A 20,900-nucleotide genomic window follows, 5' to 3' on the forward strand; every position below is an offset into this window, starting at 1 on the left:
CCCTCGGTTGGTTTGCACTGTCTGCAGGGCTCTTTTACTGGGACGAAACACATGTCCGCTGAATCGTTGTCCCTAAAGCTGCTAGCGGCCCAATACGCAACTCCACGTTGTGCGACCCCACACAGATCTTAGTGGTGGACGAGAGGAAGGTCACAGGATCATTCCAGGAGACCCAAGCTCTCGTCGTCCCATTCGAAATCGTCTGAACGTTCAGTTAGGAGGCACAAAAAACAGAAGAAGTTGAAGCATGCTTCGACTTCTCGTCTGTCAGCTGATGGGACAATGAAACATCAGAATTTGTGGCATGGTTCTTTGGAGCCTATGTCTGAGTCGACTCCTCTCCTCCCAACATTTCCAGGAGCTGGAGCATTTCCCTCTCAAATTTAAGAGTTTAATGAGACCATGCGTTTCATTTTTGAGCAGGCTGACCCATTTGGAGTGCCTTTGGGCCTTGCGAGGTCAGAGGGAGCCCCATCTGCTCCGCGCTGGCAGCTTCAGCTCCGATGGGTCCAATGGATCGGTCGTTGAGGCAGAGCTGCGCCAGGTCGTGCCACTGCCACCCATCCCAATGCTGATGCTTTCAGCTCTGCTAAAGCCCACCGGCAGCTCCATTTTAATCCCTGAATCCGACAGAGTCAACAGCGTCTACTGATACTGTTTCTGGCTCTGTCTGATCCTTGTGTCGTAGTGTGGTCTCTGGACCATTTAGAATTCCAGTCTGAAGAACACGATATATGGATTGGTGTGAGGAACTGGGTGATGCCAGCAGACTGGGCACATCTCCAGATCCCTGCTTGCTTTCTTCCCCGACCGTGGACATGGAGGAGGGAGCTACCCAAATTATGGTGGTGAAGAGGGTGGCTGAGTTCCTGGACCTTGATTTGCCCTCAATGGCAGTCAAGACCAACATCTCGACTGAGTAGCTGCAACCGCGACTGAACCTCTTCTTCCTTTCAATGAAACCCTCACTGACAGTTGCACATGTTCTGCCACAGGTCCCTGATCAGGCCCAGTCCATTCTATTCCAAGCAGTCAAAAATGGGAGAGACACAGCTAAGTTCAGTTTACACTGTGGTTTGGACACACCCAACTCGTTGGGCAGAGTGGTTTCAACAACAGTAGCACTCAGACACCATGCCTGGCTGACAAAGCCTGTCTTTTCAGCCGATGTCCAGGCTTCCCTCATGGACATGCCCTTTAATGGCACCAGTCTCTTCAGAGACAAGGCAGACTTGGCGCTGGAGTGCTTTAAGGACTTTCAGGTTATGGGAAATTCCTTGGGCCTCTCAGCTGCCCTGTGGTATCCCCAGTCTGCCTTTTGCTCCGTTTGTGGCTACGGAAGCCCCTTCAACCACATCAACTCTGTCCCGAACACCTGCTCACAAAAGCTTCCCAGCCTTTGCATGGACGAGGGCATGGTTCCTGCTGACCCAGTTGGTCAGTTATCCAGCGATTTGCTGTAAACACCACCCCTCCCCCAGCAGCTGCAGCCTCCAAACCCTACTAATCCTGTCCTTTGAGATCATGTGCGTCCAGTTGGTGGCAGATTTCACCATCATCTCCAGCATTGGTAGTCTGTATCATCAGACAGGTGGGTTCAACAGATCGTTCGGAGGGGCTGCTCCCTCCCCTTCAAATTCTCCCCTCCCTCAATACCCCATCTTACGCTGATGTAGGATCATTTGTCCTTGCTTTGCGAGAAAGTCATGGCTGTCTTGGCCAAGAGAGCCATAGAGAAGGTTCCAGTGCTAGGAGCAGGCTGTAGTTGTTATTTCCTCTACTTTCGGGTCCCCAAAAAGGGCAAGTGTCTTCTTCCTATCCTAGATCTACGAACCTTCAACTACACTTCTTAAACAAGCATTGGCAAAGCCAGTAGGTCCCACCAGTACAAGAGCTATTGGCTTTAGCGATGTGTTTTTGCCATATTGTACACCAGTGTGGCTGCTGTTCAGCACAGCTAAACGTTAGTGGCGTGGAGTGTTCTAGAGTGAAGTTGGAAAGTAAAGTGTTGGAAAGTGGATTTATTGGAGTGGGGGGGAATAGAGTGTCGTAGAGTTGAGTAGAGGGAAGTAGGGTTCAGTGGTTCAGTGGCAGATAGTGTTGTAGAGTGCAGTGCAGTGTTTTGTAGTGGAATAGGGTAGAGTTGGTTAGACTGGATTGAGGTAGTGGGGTGGTTTAGATTGGAGAGAGTGGGGTGGAATGTATTAGAGTAGAGTGGTATGGATTGAGAGGAGTGAGGTGTTTAGATTGGGTGGATTGGATTGGAGCGGGGTGGGGTGAATTGGAGTGAATTGGGTGGGGTGGATTGGGCTGGAGTGGGGTGGATTGTATGGGAATGGGTTGATTGGGATTGGAATGGGGTGGGCTGGATTCGAGTGTGTGAGGTGGATAGATTTGATTGGAGTGGGGTGGATTGTATTGGATAGGGTTGGGTTGGGGTGAATTGAATTGGTTGGGGTAGATTGGTATTGGGTGCATTGGTATAGGGTAGGTTGGAGTGGGTTAGATTGAAATAGAGTGGATTACATTGAGGTGGGGTGGTTTGGAGTGGGGTGTTGGATTGAGTGGAGTGAATTGTATTGGGTGGAGCAGATGGGGTGGATTGGGCTAGAGTGGGTTGGACTGGAGTGGTGTGGGTTGAATTGGATTGGTGTGGGTGGATTGGATTACAGTGTGGTGGATTGGGTGGGGTGCATTGGATTGGGTGGATTGGAGTGGGGTGGATTGGAGTGGGTGAATTGGATTGGTGTGGGATGCATTGGGTTGGATTGACGTGGATTGATTAGGGTGGGCTGGGTTAGATTGGATTGGAGTGGAATGGGGTGGATTGGATTGGATTAGGGTGGGGTAGATTGAAATGTGGTGGGCTGGAGTGGGTTGGGGTTGATTGGAGTGGGTTGGAATGGAGCAGAGTGGGTTCACTGGAGTGGGTTGGATGGGTGTGGGGCGGATTGGTGTGGGGTGGATTGGATTGGATTGGACTGGATTATGGTGGAATATATTAAAGTGGATTGGGATGAGGTGGATTGGCCTGGTGTAGATTGGGTTGGGGTGGATTGGTGTGCAGTAGATTGGAGTGTGGTTAATTGTGAGTTGGAGTTGGGTGAATTGGGCTGGAGTAGGGTGGATTGGATTGGGGTAAAGTAGATTGGATTGGAGTGGGGCGTATTGGAGTGGGGTGGACTGGATTGGGGTGAGGTGGATTGGATTGGAGTGGGGCACGTTGGAGTGGGGCATACTGTTTTGGATTAGAGTGGGGCAGTCTGGCGTAGGACAGATTGGAGTAAGGCAAATTGTCTTGGATAGAACTGGGGAAGATTGGAGAGTGCAGATTGTTTTGGAGTGGGGCAGATTGCTTTGAATTGCACAGGGGCAGATTGGAGTGTGATCAATTGTTTGGATTTGTTTGGGGCAGATTATTTTGGATTGGAGTAGGGCAAACTGGAGTGGGGCAGATTGTTTTGGATTGGAGTGGGACAGATTGGATTGGAGTGGGCCAAATTAGAATGGGGCCGATTGGAGCATGGCAGATTGTTTAGGATTGGAGTGGGGTGAATTGGATTGGGCTGGAGTGGGTTGGGGTGGATTGTGGTGAATTGGAGTAGGTTGAATTGGGATGGAGTGGAGTGGATTAGATTGGAATGAGGTGAGTTGTATTGAAGGAGGGCAGGTTGGATGAGGTAGACTGTTTTGGATTGAAGTGGGGCAGAAGGTTTTGGTAAGGAGTGAGGTAGATTGGAGTGGGGCAGATTGTTTTAGATTGGAGTGGGGCAGATTTTTGTTGGATTTCAGTGAGGAAGATTGGAGTGGGGCAGGTTGCTTTGGATTTGAATGGGGCAGATTGTTTTGTATTGGGGTGGGGCATATTGGAGTGGAGCTGATTGGTTTGTAGTAGATTGGAGCATGGTAGATTGGTTTTGATTAGATTGAGGTAGAGTGGTGGATTGGATTGGGGTGACGTAGGGTGGATTGGATTAGGGCAAGGTGGATTGGATTGGATTGGGCTGGATTGTGGTGGATTGGATTTGTGTGGGGTGAATTGTATTGGAGTAGGGTGATTTGTAGTGAATTGGAGTTTGGTGAATTGGGATGGAGTAGGTGGATTAAATCGGGGTGAGGTGGATTGGAGTAGGTCGGAGTGGGGTAGACTGGAGCGGGTCAGAAAGCTTCGGATAGGAGTGGGGCAGATTGGATTGGGGTAAATTGTTGTGGATTGGAGTAGGGTAGATTGGAGTGGTGGTGCATCAGAGTGGGCTAGATTGGAGTGGGGCGGGTTGAAGAGGACAGATTGGAGCAGGGAAGATTGTTTTGGATTGGAGTGGGAAAGAGTTTTGGATTGGAGTGGGGCAGATTGTTTTGAATTAGAGTTGGGCGGATTGTTTTGGATGAGTGGGGCGGATTGGAGCGAGACAGATTGTTTTGGATTGGAGTGGGGCAGATTGTTGTGGATTGGACTGAGGCAATTTTTTTGGTTAGGAGTGGGGCAACTTTTTTTGCATTGGAGTGGGGCAACTTTTTTTGCATTGGAGTGGGGCAGATTATTTTGCATTGGAGTGGGGCAGATTATTTTGCATTGGAGTGGGACAGATTATTTTGCATTGGAGTGGGGCAGATTATTTTGCACTGGAGTGGGGCAGATTATTTTGCACTGGAGTGGGGCAGATTATTTTGCACTGGAGTGGGGCAGATTATTTTGTATTGGAGTGGGGCAGATTATTTTGTATTGGAGTGGGGCAGATTATTTTATATTGGAGTGGGGCAGATTATTTTATATTGGAGTGGGGCAGATTGTTTTGGATTGGAATGGGGCAGATTGTTTTGGATTGGAATGGGGCAGATCATTTTGGATTGGAATGGGGCAGATTGTTTTGGATTGGCATGGGGCAGATTGTTTTGGAATGGAGTTGGGCAGATTGTTTTAGAATGGAATGGGTCAGATTGATTCGGATTGGAGTGGGGCAGAATGGAGTTGAACAGATTATAGTGAGACAGATTGTTTTGGATTGGAGTGGGGCAGAGTGTTGTGGATTTGAGTGTGGCAACTTTTTTTGCATTGCAGTGGGGCAGATTATTTTGCATTGCAGTGGGGTGGTTTATTGTGGTTCGTATTGGGGCAGATTGTTTTGGATCGGAGTGGGGCAGATTGTTTTGGATCGGAGTGGGGCAGATTGTTTTGGATCGGAGTGGGGCAGATTGTTTTGGATCGGAGTGGGGCAGATTGTTTTGGATCGGAGTGGGGCAGATTGTTTTGGATCGGAGTGGGGCAGATTGTTTTGGATCGGAGTGGGGCAGATTGTTTTGGATCGGAGTGGGGCAGATTGTTTTGGATCGGAGTGGGGCAGATTGTTTTGGATCGGAGTGGGGCAGATTGTTTTGGATCGGAGTGGGGCAGATTGTTTTGGATCGGAGTGGGGCAGATTGTTTTGGATCGGAGTGGGGCAGATTGTTTTGGATCGGAGTGGGGCAGATTGTTTTGGATCGGAGTGGGGCAGATTGTTTTGGATCGGAGTGGGGCAGATTGTTTTGGATCGGAGTGGGGCAGATTGTTTTGGATCGGAGTGGGGCAGATTCTTTTTTTATTGGAGTGGAGTGGGAGGATTGGAGTGTGGAGGATTGGAATGGGGTGATTGGTTTGAATTGGAAGGGTTTGGATTTGAGTTATGTGGATTGGATTGTTCTGTGCTGTAGTGGATTGAGTGGGGTGGATTGGACTGAGTGGGTGGATTAGTGTGGGGACTGGAGTGGGGCAGATTGGATTTGAGTTGGGTGGATTGGCGTGTACTGCACGATTATATGTTAAAGCATAATTTTGAAAATTACACATAAAAAAGAAACTGTGTCACTCTGCAGTATTTTGAGCAAGATCATCGCGATCTTTTGAGAACAGCTCCCAACAGCAAATACAAAAGAAAACATGAGTGCAAAGTGAGAAAAAAAGACTTGGCAAACTGAAAAAAAAAGAGTTAGCTATAGAAAATAAATCTTTACAATATTGTTTGTCCTGCTGGGCATGTTTTTGCCAGTCACACGCCTTCTGTTTGTAGGGCACTAGAGGATAAAAAGAAGTACCTCTCACGTTGGGAGCAACGGACGGGCACTGATTAAGTTGAATTAATCAGTGCTCGGTCCCTGCTCCATGGACAGGAACGGAAATGATGATATGCCTGCAGTGACCAATTACAAGGCTGTAAAGAAGAGTGCCTTGCAAGCCAACAAATGGTAAGCAACTGGTGGGCTCCGAGCCCTTTTCTGTTTACAAGAATGTTTCCCAAGCGAGACACATGTAGTAGCGTATGCTATTGCATGCTCAGCCCTAAAAAGGAGAATTTCAAGATGCTTACATTGGCTCAGGTCTTGTCTGCCCTGGACCCGGGAGACTGGATGGTAGGGTTGGACTTGCCGGACGCCTACTTTCACGTATCTGTCCTGCCTGCCCATCGGCACTGCCTATGGTTTACGGTAGGTCACAAGCACTTTCAGTTCACCATGCTCCCTTTTGGCCTTACCAGAGTCACTTGGGTGTTCACCAAGGTGATGGTGGTGCTCGCAGCTTACCTGCGGAGCTCAGGGGTGCCAGTCTTTCCCTATTTCAACGACTGGCTGTTGAAAGGGGGCTCGTCCTAGGCTGTTGTCTCCCAACATCACCTCCTCCTGTTTCAACACCCTCCAAATACTGCGAAAAACCTTCAAATGGATTCCCATAGAGACCAGAAAGACCATCACCCATGCACTCATCAGCAGCATGCTCGAATACGGAAACATCCTCTACGCCGGCACCACACTCAAACTCAGACGCAAATTCCAGAGGATCCAGAACACAGCTGCTCGCCTCATCCTGGACCCCCCACGACATGAGCACATCTCCTCACACCTTAGATCCTTTCACTGGCTTCTGATCGACAAGAGGATCACCTTCAAAATCCTCATCCACGCACACAAATCCCTCCACAACACTGGACCAACCTACCTCAACGAAAGAGTGAACTTCCACATTCCCACTTCTCACCTCCGCTCCGCCGACCTCGCACTCGCCACAGTCCCCTGCATCCAGTGCGCCACCACCGGAGGCAGATCCTTCTCCTACCTCGCCCCCAAGGCCTGGAACTCCCTCCCCACCAACCTCCGCAACCTCAAGACATGGCTGTTCAAACAGTAATCACCCCCCCAACCCTTCCCCTCCACCAGCGCCTTGAGACCCTTACGGGTGAGTTGTGCGCTCTATACATTTTTTTGATTGATTGATTGGTTGTCTCCCATCTTCAGGCTACAGCGAACCTCCTGAGTTTGCTGGTGTTCACTATCAACGTGCCGAAGTCAAACCTGACTCCTTCTCAGACTCTACCTTTCATTTGAGTTGTTCGGGACATAGTGCAGTTTCGGGCCTTTCCTCCTGAGCAGCTAGTCCCAGACAGTCAGGCTATGATACCGATGTTTCAGCCTCTATCCTGGGTTTTGGTGAGACTGACTGAGGCTGCTGTGCCTCATGGCCTCCTGCATCCTGCTGGTGACAGATGCCATATGGCTTCTGCACTGGGACCCAAAGTTCCATTGAGTGCAGCATCAGGGGAATCTCTCTGACATGGCCCAGATCTCGGAGGGAACTGCAGATGAACTGCAGTGGCAGCTAACGAACCGCAATTGGGTCAGAGACAGACCTCTCTCCCTTCCCCAACCAGATTTCACAGTAATGTAGATATGTCACTCCTGGGATGGGCAGCCGCCTGGGAGAGGTGGAGATCAGAGAACTCTGGTCTCCAGCAGAATCCGGACTTCACATAAACATTCTGGAGCTCTGTGCGATTCGATTGCCATTGAAAGTCTTTCTATCCTCCATCAATGGAAAGCTGGTGTAGGTATTCCTGGACAGCACCACCGCCATGTGGTATTGCAACAGACAGGGCGAGGTGGGGTTATGGACCCTCTTTCATGGGGCCCTTCGTCTATGGACATAGTCAGAACAACAGCGTATCGTCTGTGGTACAACATCTGGTAGGTTTCCTGAACGCCACAGCAGACAAACTCAGCTGTCTTTGCCTAGCGGATCACAAGTGGCATCTTCACCTGGAGGTGGCGCACAGTCTCAGCAGTGGGGAGAGCCTTGGTTAGATGAGTTCGCCTCTGCCAAGAATGCACAATGTCAGCAGTTTTGTGTGCTGGAATTTCCTAGGCGTCTCAATCGGATATGCATTTTGACTCAAGTGTAGCTCAGGCACCCTGTACGTTTCTCCCCCTGTACCACTCCTGCCCAGAGTTCTGAAGATCAGGAATGACTGCGCCCAAGTAATCCTTGTGGCTCCAGACTGGGCACAAACAGTCTGATATCCTGAGCTTCTGAATATGAGTGTTGATCCTCAGATCAGCCTGCCCCTTTGGGAGGATCTTCTGTCGCAGCAGCAGGTTAGATTCCCCCCCCCCCCGAACTTGTCCACTCTTTTCGTCTTCTTGTGTGGAGATTGAGCAGCAACAGTGATAAGCCTTCGGCTTCCCTAAAAGTCCTGCAGCATTATTCTGGCAGACAGGTATCCCTCCACCTAGACTATATATACGCCTGCTGGTGGAAGCAATTTGTATCATATTGTACAGAAAAGTCCATTGGGCCACTTTCTGCCTACCTTTCTGATATTTTGCTTTTTATTTTTACCCTTGCCCAGTAGGGCTCTGCTTTTGGCACTCTGAAGGGTTATGTTTCTGCTTTGTCTGCCTTTTTGTGGCTGCCTGACCAACCCTGTTTATTTAAGGGTCTTGTACATATGTTTCCCCCTTCTCCTTTTATTATGCCTCAGTGGGACCTTAATTTGGTCCTCACATTCTTGATGTGTGCTCCTATCGAGTCTCTTAACAATTGTCCCCTCGGGCTGCTCACCATCAAAACATTATTTCTTGTATCGATTACATCAGCCCGGAGGGTGAGTGAGCTGCAGGGTTTAACTTCCAGGCCTCTGTTCTTATTTGTTTTTCTGGACAAACTGTTGCTTCGTACTGGGTCCTCTTTCCTGCCATAAGTGGTAACACCATTAATGTGGGCCAATCTGTCACCTTGCCCACTTTCTACACTCCTCCACATCCCTCTAAAAAACAAGAGTGACTCCAATGTCTAAACCCAAAATGAGCATTGCCATTCTACCTTGATCGCACACAAGAGTTCCTGGTGGACGACCAACTTCTCTATGAGGCATGTTGGGATGAAGAAAGGTCGGGTAGTGCAGAAACAAGCCATCTCTAGATGGTTGTTCTATGCATCAAGATCTGCTACGGACTGGCAAAGAAGCAGCCTCCTGAGGGTTTACTGTCTCATTCCACCACAGCTAAAGCTGCAACCACATTAGTGGACTTCCACACCTGGACATCTGCCAGGCAGCAGCGTGGGTTTCCCTGTACACATTTACCAAACATTATTGCCTGGACAATCAGGTCCACAGGGATGGGCATTTCGCCCATTCGTTCCTGCAGGACTTATTTGTCTGCAGTCCCACCACTGGGTGTAGTATTGCTTGGTTATCTATTCAGAGGTAAGGAATCTGTGCTAGACATCTCTATTAGATGAACAAGTTACTTACCTTTGATAATGCATTATTTGGTACTGACAATATGTAGGTGCAGATTCCTTACCAACTCACCCATCCTTCCTGCTCTGAAGGCAGATTTCTAGGGTCAGGGGTGTAGGAGGCTGGCCTGGCTTGTAGTGGGTACCAGAGGTACTTACACCTTGTGCCAGGTCCAGTTATCCCTTATTAGTGTAGAAGAGGTGTTTCTAGCAGCGTAGGCTGATAGAAGATAGCTATGGCAAAGCAGCTTAGGCTGAACTAGGAGGCATGTAAAGCTCCTACTATACCACTGGTGTCATATGCACAATATCATAAGAAAACACAATACACAGAAGTACTAAAAATAAAGGTACTTTATTTTTATGACAATATACCAAAAGTATATCAGTTGAGTACCCTCAATATGAGGATAAGTTATATACACAATATATATGTACACAAACCAAAATTATGCAGGTAATAGCAAGAAAAGTAATGCAAGCAGTGTAAAGTTACAGTAGATTGCAATAGGAACACATAGGTATAGGGGCAACACAAACCATATACTCCAAAAGTGGAATGCGAACCACAAATGGACCCCAAACCTATGTGAGCTTGTAGAGGGTCGCTGGGACTGTACGAAAACAGTGAGGGTTAGAAAAATAGCCCATCCCAAGACCCTGAAAGGTAGGTGTAAAGTGCACCTACTACCCCCAGAGAGTACAGAAGTCGTGATAGGGGGTTTCTGCAGGAAGAACCAATACCAGCAATGCAACAACAGTGGATTTCCGGACCTGAGTACCTGTAAGACAAGGGGACCAAGTCCAATAGTCGCCACAGTGTCGAGAGTGGGCAGGAGCCCAGGAAATACCAGCTGAGGGTGCAAGGAAGCTGCCACCGGATGGAAGAAGCTTGGAGTTCTGCAAGAAAGAAGAGAGCTAGGAACTTCTCCTTTGGAGGATGGATGTCCCACGTCGCGATGAAGCTTGCAGAGGTGTTCCCACGCAGAAAGACCGCAAACAAGCCTTGCTAGCTGCAAGGGTCGCTGTAGAAGTTTTTGGGTGCTGCTGTGGCCCAGGAGGGACCAGGATGTCGCCACTTGGAGGAGGAGACAGAGTGGGCGCCCAGCAAATCAGGGAGCCCTCACAGAAGCAGGCAGCACCCGCAGAAGTACCTGAACAGGCACTTGGAAGAAGAGTGAACCGGAGTCCACCCGAAGTCACAAAAGGGAGTCCCCCGACGCCGGAGGACAACTCAGAAGGCTGTGCACTGCAGGTTAGAGTTTCGGGGACCCAGGCTTGGCTGTGCACAAAGGAAATCCTGGAAGAGTGCACAGGAGCCGGAGCAGCTGCAAATCACGCGGTACACAGCAATGCAGTCTAGCGTGGGGAGGCAAGGACTTACCTCCACCAAACTTGGACTGAAGAAGTCACTTGGACAGAGTTGCTGAGTTCCAGGGACCACGCTCGTCGTGCTGAGAGGGGAACTAGAGGACCGGTGATGCAGTCTTTTGGTGCCTGCTGTTGCAGGGTGAAGATTCCGTCGACCCACAGGAGATTTCTTCAGAGCTCCTGGTGCAGGGAGGAGGCAGGCTACCCCCAGAGCATGCACCACCTGGAAACAGTCGAGAAAGCCAGCAGGATAAGCGATACAAGGTTGCTAGTAGTCGTCTTACTACTTTGTTGCGGTTTTGCAGGCTTCCTGAGCAGTCAGCGGTCGATCCTTTGGCAGAAGGTGAAGAGGGAGATGCAGAGGAACTCTGGTGAGCTCTTGCACTAGTTATCTGGTGAGATCCCCAAAGCAGAGTCCCTAAATACCCAGAAAAGGAGGTTTGGCTACCTAGGAAGGAGGATTGGCTACCAAGAGAGGTAAGAGCCTTTCAGAAGGAGCCTCTGACGTCACCTGCTGGCACTGGCCACTCAGAGCAGTCCAGTGTGCCACAACCACCTCTGTTTCCAAGATGGCAGAGGTCTGGGACACACTGGAGGAGCTCTGGGCACCTCCCCTGGGAGGTGCAGGTCAGGGGAGTGGTCACTCCCCTTTCCTTTGTCCAGTTTCGCGCCAGAGCAGGGCTGGGGGATCCCTGAACCGGTGTAGACTGGCTTATACAGAGATGGGCACCATCTGTGCCCATCAAAGCATTTCCAGAGGCTGGGGGAGGCTACTCCTCCCCAGCCCTCACACCTATTTCCAAAGGGAGGGGGTGTTACACCCTCTCTCAGAGGAAGTCCTTTGTTCTGCCTTCCTGGGCCAGGGCTGCCTGGACCCCAGAAGGGCAGAAACCTGTCTGAGGGGTTGGCAGCAGCTGCAGTGGAGACCCCAGAAAGGCAGTTTTGTAGTACCCGGGTTCTGTGCTAGAGACCCTGGGGATCATGGAATTGTCCCCCCAATGCCAGAATGGCATTGGGGTGACAATTCCATGATTTTAGATATGTTACATGGCCATGTTCGGAGTTACCATTGTGACGCTGTACATAGGTAGTGACCTATGTACAGTGCACGCGTGTAATGGTGTCCCCGCACTCACAAAGTCCGGGGAATTTGCCCTGAACGATGTGGGGGCACCTTGGCTAGTGCCAGGGTGCCCACACACTAAGTAACTTTGCACCCAACCTTCACCAGGTAAAGGTTAGACATATAGGTGACTTATAAGTGACTGTGCAGTGGTAAATGGCTGTGAAATAACATGGACGTTATTTCACGCAGGCTGCACTGGCAGGCCTGTGTAAGAATTGTCAGAGCTCCCTATGGGTGGCAAAAGAAATGCTGCAGCCCATAGGGATCTCCTGGAACCCCAATACCCTGGGTACCTCAGTACCATATACTAGGGAATTATATGGGTGTACCAGTATGCCAAAGTGAATTGGTAAATTTAGTCACTAGCCTGTTAGTGACAAATTTGTAAAGAAGAGACCATAACCAATGAGGTTCTGGTTAGCAGAGCCTCAGTGAGACAGTTAGGCATCACACAGGGAACACATTTAACCACAAACTTATGAGCACTGGGGTCCTGGATAGCAGGGTCCCAGTGACAAATAACAAACATACTGACAACATAGGGTTTTCACTATGAGCACTGGGCCCTGGTTAGCAGGATCCCAGTGAGACAGTGAAAACCCCCTGACATATACTCACAAACAGGCCAAAAGTGGGGGTAACAAGGCTAGAAAGAGGCTACTTTCTCACAAGGGGTTATCTCTTTCAGGGCCCTTGTTTTGACACACCAGTGTCAGTGTACTTCGTGGTTCCGCGCTCCTGACGTGGAAAGTTGTGAAAAGTAACTGACGTCAGCATGCCGAGGTGGCCCTTGTATAGGTAAAACACACATCACTTCTGGTGCAGACACCCCCGCTATGTGGAGCCGACCAACACCATCTACCTGATCTACCTGTGCACAGGTGTACTGCTGATGAAAAATCTTCCAGATCCAGTCTGACGCCTGGTGAAATTCAAAGATAAGGAATCTGCGGCTAGCTATTGTCTCTACCAGATAATGCACTACCAAAGGTAAGTAACTTGTTCTTCAGTGCGTGGCTGTAAAGTAAGGAATCTGCGGCTAGCTATTGTCTCTACCAGGTAATGCGTTACCAAAGTTAAGTAACTTGTTCTCCAGTGCGTGGCTGTAAACTTACCTCTGACATTTGGCTTCTATCTTCTGTATTCACTTTGCTAACTACCCTGTGGCATGTATGTGCTACTGCATCAAAGATCATTTTAAAAAATATTGTTCAAAAGTTGGAATGATGAAGCAGAATCTTGGGACAGTGCCCAGCCAGCTTCAGCAATGTTCATTACTAAATTTTACTCGGGTAGTGCATAAGCAATTCCCAACACAGTTGTCATTAAGATCACAAATCTCGTGTAGCCAATGAGTTTGAGGGCATGTGTTATGTGGGATTCTCTGACATGCAAAAAAAATATTATTTCAGTAGTGGGAAGTCTGTATGTCATGTGGCAATCCAGTTGTTAATTTGTGATATAAATTAAATAGAATTACATGTTAGAACCGACATTCTTGCTGTTTATGTTTTTGAGAAACTTGGAGCACTTCCATTTCCCTGCTTTGTATCCTTTAACTTGTAGATTTCCAAGAAGATGTAGATCTTTTGACCTGTGCCGCAAATTATTTTTGCAAGCAGTCACACATCTTTACTGTCTGCTAGAAAAACGCTTGAGCCCTTCTGCTGGCTGTCTATAATGCACTGTGAACGTCCTAGTTATGTGTTTTCTTTATAACTTTCTTAACAGATTTGAAAAATTAGCGCAGAATTGTAAAAAGAACGTGGATATTCTGCAGCTTGCTCAAGCACAAGGACTAGATCCACCACCGCACCACTTTGAAGAAAAAACATTCAAAATCGTGAGGTAGGAAAATTCTACTTCCTCTGATTAAACACATGCTTTTGTGTTTAAAAAACGCAGAGAATTAAACATTTACAGGTAGTATTGAATAGCAAAGTTATGTTTATGTAATACTTTCTTAGATTATCCTCCACAGGTGACCTAGTGACAAATAAGATATCAGAATAGAGGGAGAGAGTGAACGAAAATAAAGTCAACACAGCAGATCTGAAAATAAGCAAGATTAAAATACCAAAGTTGGTTAGAGCATTTATACACAGTATGATTTCTGAGATATTCGACTTCAGACATGAAAAACAGGAACTTAAGGCAAGGGACAGCGCTGGGTTATAATTTGATAGCAATGTACACAATGGAAACCATGCATTGGCAGTGCAATTTGTCTCATTTGCCAAGTGGCTTTGCTAATGCTTGTAAAGTTGCATCTTGAGTTTCTACATATACTTCTGAATGTTCATTAAATAGAAACATGAAAGCGGTTGAGGTTAAATTTGTGCAATTAAAATATTATCTCACACATGTCTATAGTAAATGTATAAACAAGTCCTGAAGCCAGGATGAAAGAGAGAAGCATCTACGGTTCTTCAGAGAGCAAGGTGACCAACTCATCCGTCTCCCTGAAGTGCATGCATTATATCATAAATATAAGCAAGTGTAGTGCCAATTAAGTCCCTCTAACAAATCTAAAGGTAAGACAAAGTTATTTTTAATATAGGTTCTGGATAGCCATTGTCCAATTGCATGTGTTTTTTTATTTGACTATAAATTATTCTGTGTGAATAAGTCTACAATTTGTATTTCTGACTGCCTTCCTCTGGCTATTACGTGGCAGAAGACATCTGAGTGAACTTGAAAAAAAGCAGGGTATATCTTGTAGTGAAAAAGCAGGGTATATCTTGTAGTGTGCATACCCTGCTCTAGCAGGGACAATGAAAAGAGATACACATTTGTGCCACTTCTTTCTTGTGGTTATGGGGTGGTGAAAACATAGTTTAAGACAGAACTCCTACCCACAAAGCTCTTTTAATACAACAAGGAGTAACTTTGTGTTAAAAGGAGTTCCTTTCTATACAGTTAATTGTATGGATACATTTATATCCTCAATACAAAAACATTAGGATGCCCAACTAAAGCAGTTAACAAGCTGAAACAGATTCCAATACTACTGCAGAGTACAAATTACGCTGTGACCCTAGCCTTGCCATAGTAACGCAGATCACAGAAGCATTACTATTGGAGTAGGTACACATACTATACTTCAAGCATGGTAACCAAGTACACAGTCACCCTGTTAATACTGCAGCCAAAGTCCGCACACATACACTGGTAAACCTACACCTATAATATGCTCTCCTTGACCTATGATATGCTCTCTTGCATGCACACTCTGTTGGTACTGCAGTCAGAGTGAGCATTCTAGCCACACCACATCCTCCCACCCCCCCAAAACGCCCTCGGTGTTACTACCACCAATGTATGCTTCCCTGCACACATACTCTGGTGGTACTGTAGCGACCGCAAGCACTGCAACCACAGTTCAGCCATGCCCCATTAGAGCTGGGGGTCACTGTCAGCACGTCAACCTTCTTGCAGAGCTAGCAGTCGTAGCTAGCAGTGCACACATTATGCATGTGACAAATAATAGCTGTAGGCCTGTACCAGGTCTCCATCAACTAGTCTGTCAGACTTTTCTATCACAGGCACCTGCATTGCTGGTAATGAACAAAAGATGGAGCCATGCATGCAAGTTGGTCCCTGTAAGGATGTGGTGCCAGGGAATGAGCTACACCATTGACCACCACCCTCTCCTAATAATGTAAGAAGCTGGCTCTTTATATACTATACCAAAATGAGGTATGCTGTGCACAGTGTCCAGGGGTTACCCAGAGGCTTAACAGAGGCTAAAGTAGATAATACTAATGCTCTATTTTGTGGTAGTGTGGTTGAGCAGTTAGGCTTAAGAGAGGGTAGTGCAAAGCAGTTGTTGTACACACACAGTCAAGAAATGAGGCACACACTTAGGCCCTCATTACGACTCTGGCGGTTGGTGTTAAAGTGGCGGTAATACCGCCAACAGGCCGGCGGTGACTACTGCCAAATTATGACCATGGCGTAAAGATCTCTGAAAGACAGGCAATGTACTACACCGACCGCCAGGATGGAAACAACAGCTACCATGGCGGGAGCCGCTTACAGCCAGACGGAAGTCAGTGTTCCCCCCCACCATATTATGACCCAGGAAACCGCCACCTTTTCCGGGCGGTACCAACGACATCAAAAGCCTGGCGGAAACTGAGCACAGAAGGGAAAGGACTCACCATTGGAGACACAGGGAACAACCATGCTGCCATGGAGCCTGAACTGCATGTCTTCCCCATGATCTTCTACTTTCTGCCCCACCATGAACACCAACGCCGGCGAAGATGACGACGGTGAGTACAGATGCCTAGCACACAAGGGAGGAGGGGAGGAAAAGGAGAGTGACACAAACACGCACAACACACACACACCCATCCCCACCATACGCACAATCAGCTGCATTACACACAAAAAATTGCCCCGTAACTCGGATGAATAATGCAAGGACAAAACGATTTTGCAAAAGTGAATGTAAAGAGTACACACAGCATGAAAAATAAGTTAGTCAAGATAATAGATGTACATATGTAAAGAAAAAGGGACACAGCCCAGTCCACTATTAGCGTAGTCCACATGGCCACAGGCCAAAGTCCAAGGCCACACGTCACCTGCTTCAACACGGAGAGAACACTGCAGGGGCATCAGTTGGTAAATAGGAAGGCACATCAGGGGGACAGGGGAAGGGGTGGCACTTCAGTTGGGAGATGGAACAAGACCACTGGTTTTGGAGGGAGCAACATGCCCTGTGCTTGGTCCTGTCAGGTGCAAGGTTACAGTCTCGCATGTGGGTGTCTTGCCCACTTGTTCTGGAGGGGCCATCGTGCCCTGTGCTCTTGATCCTGGGGTGTGTTGGGCATGAGGGTGTTTTGCCCACTGGTTCTGGAGGGGGCATCGTGCCCTGATATTGATCCTGGGGAGTGTTGGGCCACAATCTCTCAAGTGGGTGTCTTGCCCACTTGTTCTGGAAGGGGGCATCGTGCCCTGTGCTCTTGATCCTGGGGAGTGTTGGGCATGTGGGTGTCTTGCCCACTGGTTTTGAAGAGGGCATCGTGCCCTGTGCTCTTGATCCTGGGGCTTGTTGGGCATGTGGGTGCCTTGTCCACTGGTTATGGAGGGGGCATTGTGCCCTGATATTGATCCTGGGGAGTATTGGACATGTGGGTGTCTTGCCCACTAGTTCTGGAGGGGGCATCGTGCCCTGTGCTCTTGATCCTGGGGAGTGTTGGGCATGTGGGTGTCTTGCCCACTGGTTCTGGAGGGGGCATCGTGCCCTGTGCTCTTGATCCTGGGGAATGTTGGGCATGTGGGAGTCTTGCCCATTTGTTCTGGAGGGTACATTGTGCCCTGTGCTTTTGATCCTGGGGTGTGCAAGGTCACAGTCTCTCAGGTGGGTGTCATACCCACTGGCTTTGCAGGGGGCAGGCCGCACAGCAGCCCCTGGAGGCAGGAATATAAACTGTCTGCCAGCGGTGATGGCTGCTCAGTGGTGGTGGTGCTGCCGGTGGGGTAAGGCTCCTGCCCATCCCCTGCAACCTCAGATGGCTGCTTAGTGGTGGTGGTGGTGGTGGTGGTGGTGGTGCTGCCGCCGGTGGTGGGAGGCTCCTGTCCGTCCCCTAGTACCTCGGACAACTGCTCAGTGGTAGTGGTGCTGCTGGGGGGCTCCTGCTCATCCCCTGCAACCTCGAACAGCTGCACAACCATGGTTGGAGGTGGGGGCTCCGTCACAGTTCCTGCCCCAGGCTCCTTGGTCTTTCTGGCAGCTGGGGCAGGCTCCTTTTCCTTCTTCCCTGCTGGGGCAGGCTCCTTTGTCTTCCTGGCAGGTGGGGCAGGCTCCTTTCCCTTCTTGTCTGCTGGTGCAGGCTCCTAGGTCTTTCTGGCAGCTGGGGCAGGCTCCTTTCCCTTGAGGATGCCTGGTGCAGGCTCCTTCACCGTCAGGACATGTGGCCTGGATCCTTTTCCACCACGAGTGGGTGTGGTGATGACTGGGCCCGTGGACTGTGTGGCTGAGGTGCTTGGCTGTGTTCTTCCTACCCTGCTCATACATGCAGGAAGGGGGAGAGGGGTAGGGAAGAGGTCAGTGGTGGATAGGAAAAGTTTCTTAGGGACGTTGGGGCGGGAAGAGGGAGAAGGAATGGGAGTGGAGGAAAAGGGTGTCGTTGTTGGAGGTGTCTGCTGCTTTTGGGTGCAGGTGCATGGGATATATGCTGTTGTGGGGTGGATGGCTGTTGGGTGCCTGAGTGCTTGCGTTTGTGTACCTTAGGAGGGAAGGGGACTGACACAGTGGGAAAGGACACAGGGGACGTGTGCATGGCTGTTGTGGAGGTGTCTTCCAGTGAGGTGTGTGTTCTGCTTGGTGTTGTGATGCTGGTAGTGGATGATGATGTAATGCATGCAGGTGTGAGTGTGGACGGAGCTGGGTGGGAGGTGGAGGAGGGGAAGACAGTGGAAATAGTGGATGTTGGTGTGTGTACATCTGGATGGTGTTTGTGTGAATGCCTGTGGGAGAAAGTGTGGTGCTTGTGTTTGCCTGTACCACTCTTGGGTGTTGTCTTGTGTGCATGCTCGCCTGCCTGTGTGCATGGGATGGGTTGGGGTTGGTGAGAATAGGACTGGGCAGTGGAGGCTTTGTTGCATCTGGACTGCCTGCCCCTGGATGGCATTCAGAATGGTTGACTGCCCTACAGAGATGGATCTCAGGAGATCAATAGCCTCCTCACTCAGGGCAGCAAGGTATCTACTAGGAAGGGGTGGTGTTAAGTGGACAAGGCGCTCAACATAAGTGTAATCTTAGTAAGCCATACAGTGCTATTACAAGGTACCTCCTCTACAAAACCTTGTATAGAAACAATCCTAAGATTGTTCTCAACATACAAAAAAATCTTAAAAGCACCCGTATTCCATTAGGTATACAGAAGATGAATTAAGAATCCCAGGGTATGTTCCAAATTCTTCTTCTTTATTATTTATCCACTTTAGCTCCAGCCAAGCCAACATGTGTTTCATTTGGGTTATAGCTCTCCTTGACTTCCTCAGGACTTTTAAGGCTGTCAACAGTATATAAAAAAATATACAAAAGTATCTATTATATCTCTATTTCGTACATAAGTACAAATGTAAAACTACACAATAGTACATACAGTCTGATCATATAGTGCCTGGTGGAAATCATACAAAATAGTGCTCAACACAAATTGCTGTGAAACCTTATTATTCTCCAATATACTAAGATCAAAATCCTTAGTAACGTGTCAAAACTCCATGTGTTCCAAAGCATGCACACACCGGTGAAGTCCCTCAGCCCAACCTATTTACTGTCAATTTCTTTAGTGCTCCTGATATTTAAACTGCCATAAATACAATTGTACCTGCTCCAATGAAACTTCCAGATTCTTTTTTCTCTATACAATTAGTTCCATCATAAATTCAATTGCTCCTGTTCCAATATCATACTTATATGATAGCCAGTCAAGTTAATTTAATACATTATTATCTACACTATTATTTATTAACTCTAATTCTACCATTTGTCTTTATTCACTTGCTTACTTCCTTATAAATTTTTTGTCTTAGTATTATTATTATCGGTCTGGATGCAAACTTTCTGACGTATCCTGTAATGTAATATCAGACGCCTCAGAAAGTAGGCATATATTTAAGCCCCAAGTCTATAATAAGTGTTCTGTTATATTGCTTCAAAATATGTATCAAACTCACCTCTGAATAAATCACTTCTGTGTCTATTAGCACCGCGAGTATGCGTAAAGTACATCAAACCGAATACGCGTCTCCCCGCTCCTTAAGTAGCCCCTCCTTCGCAGTATTCAACAAAGAAAGAGGACTGCCTCATTCACTACAACTTCGTCAGAAGTTTCCAGACGGAGTCCTTTTTCTATTTACTATTCACCGCTCGTAGAAATAGAAATAGGACTATCTCTTTCACGTCCGTGTGCTATAGAATCCAACTCACTATCTATATCTTTGTAAAAAGATTTAGTAAACCAGATAATACCTTATAGCAAACTCCAATATCCCCTCACTTACTATAGTTATTTTCTCATTTGAAGTTTATCTGTATTCATAGACAATCGTCCCTTATTCACAGTAAAAATCAAGCATAATTATTAAAATACTATAAATTTATTCACAATTAAATCTACAAATGTTCTATATGTTGATATCTAGCAGCAGTTATTATTACACCTAACTCTCATATTTTCAGTAATTATCTACTACCAAATCTGTGGCCCCCTATTCACCAAAGGTATCAATATATATTGTATGTTACACCTTATAAAATGATATTTTTTTTATATTCGCAAACAAAATAACTTATATTGGGTTCCCATTCTCCCTGTGTTTGCATAATTTTGTTACACATATCACTACTAGTAAATATACATATACATTATCTATCACCTTTAAAATATTCCAACTCATAGTTTGAATTCAATCCACATTCTACTGCTAGTAATCTCATTATCCACATGGACTCCTTCCTCCTTAATGATAGTTCCCTATTTCCTCCTTGCGGACTTATCTTGATATGCTCGAAACCAAAGAAGACGTTGATCTATATGCTGATTTTTATGCAATGAGACATATCCCCAACATAATTGGGGCTATTGATGGAACACAAATTGCATTTGTCTTCCCCCCCCCCCCCTCCTCCCAGCAGAATGAACAGATTTACACTCTATGAATGCACAGATGGTGTGCTTGGCTTACCAGTACATCTCCCACGTCTGGGCTAAAGTGTTAAGTATCCTGGGTCGATGCATGATGCCTTTGTCCTGAGGAATAGCAGCATACCAAACGTAATGGGCCAACTACAGAGGCACAGGGTATGGCTAATAGGTGAGCTCTGGTTCCCACCCA

The 20,900-nt window shown here is 47.7% G+C and overlaps 1 protein-coding gene across 1 annotated transcript in view; it reads left to right on the forward strand.

Moving 5' to 3' along the window:
* Positions 1–20,900, forward strand: part of CC2D1B (coiled-coil and C2 domain containing 1B) — a 637,449-nt gene that overhangs the window by 415,714 nt on the left and 200,835 nt on the right. The window contains exon 18 of the mRNA XM_069232670.1: positions 13,773–13,889. Coding sequence (XP_069088771.1) covers positions 13,773–13,889 — 117 coding nt within the window. The remainder of the gene's footprint in view (positions 1–13,772; positions 13,890–20,900) is intronic.

This window comes from Pleurodeles waltl, chromosome 4_2 (assembly GCF_031143425.1).
Source record: "Pleurodeles waltl isolate 20211129_DDA chromosome 4_2, aPleWal1.hap1.20221129, whole genome shotgun sequence".
NCBI lineage: Eukaryota > Metazoa > Chordata > Amphibia > Caudata > Salamandridae > Pleurodeles > Pleurodeles waltl.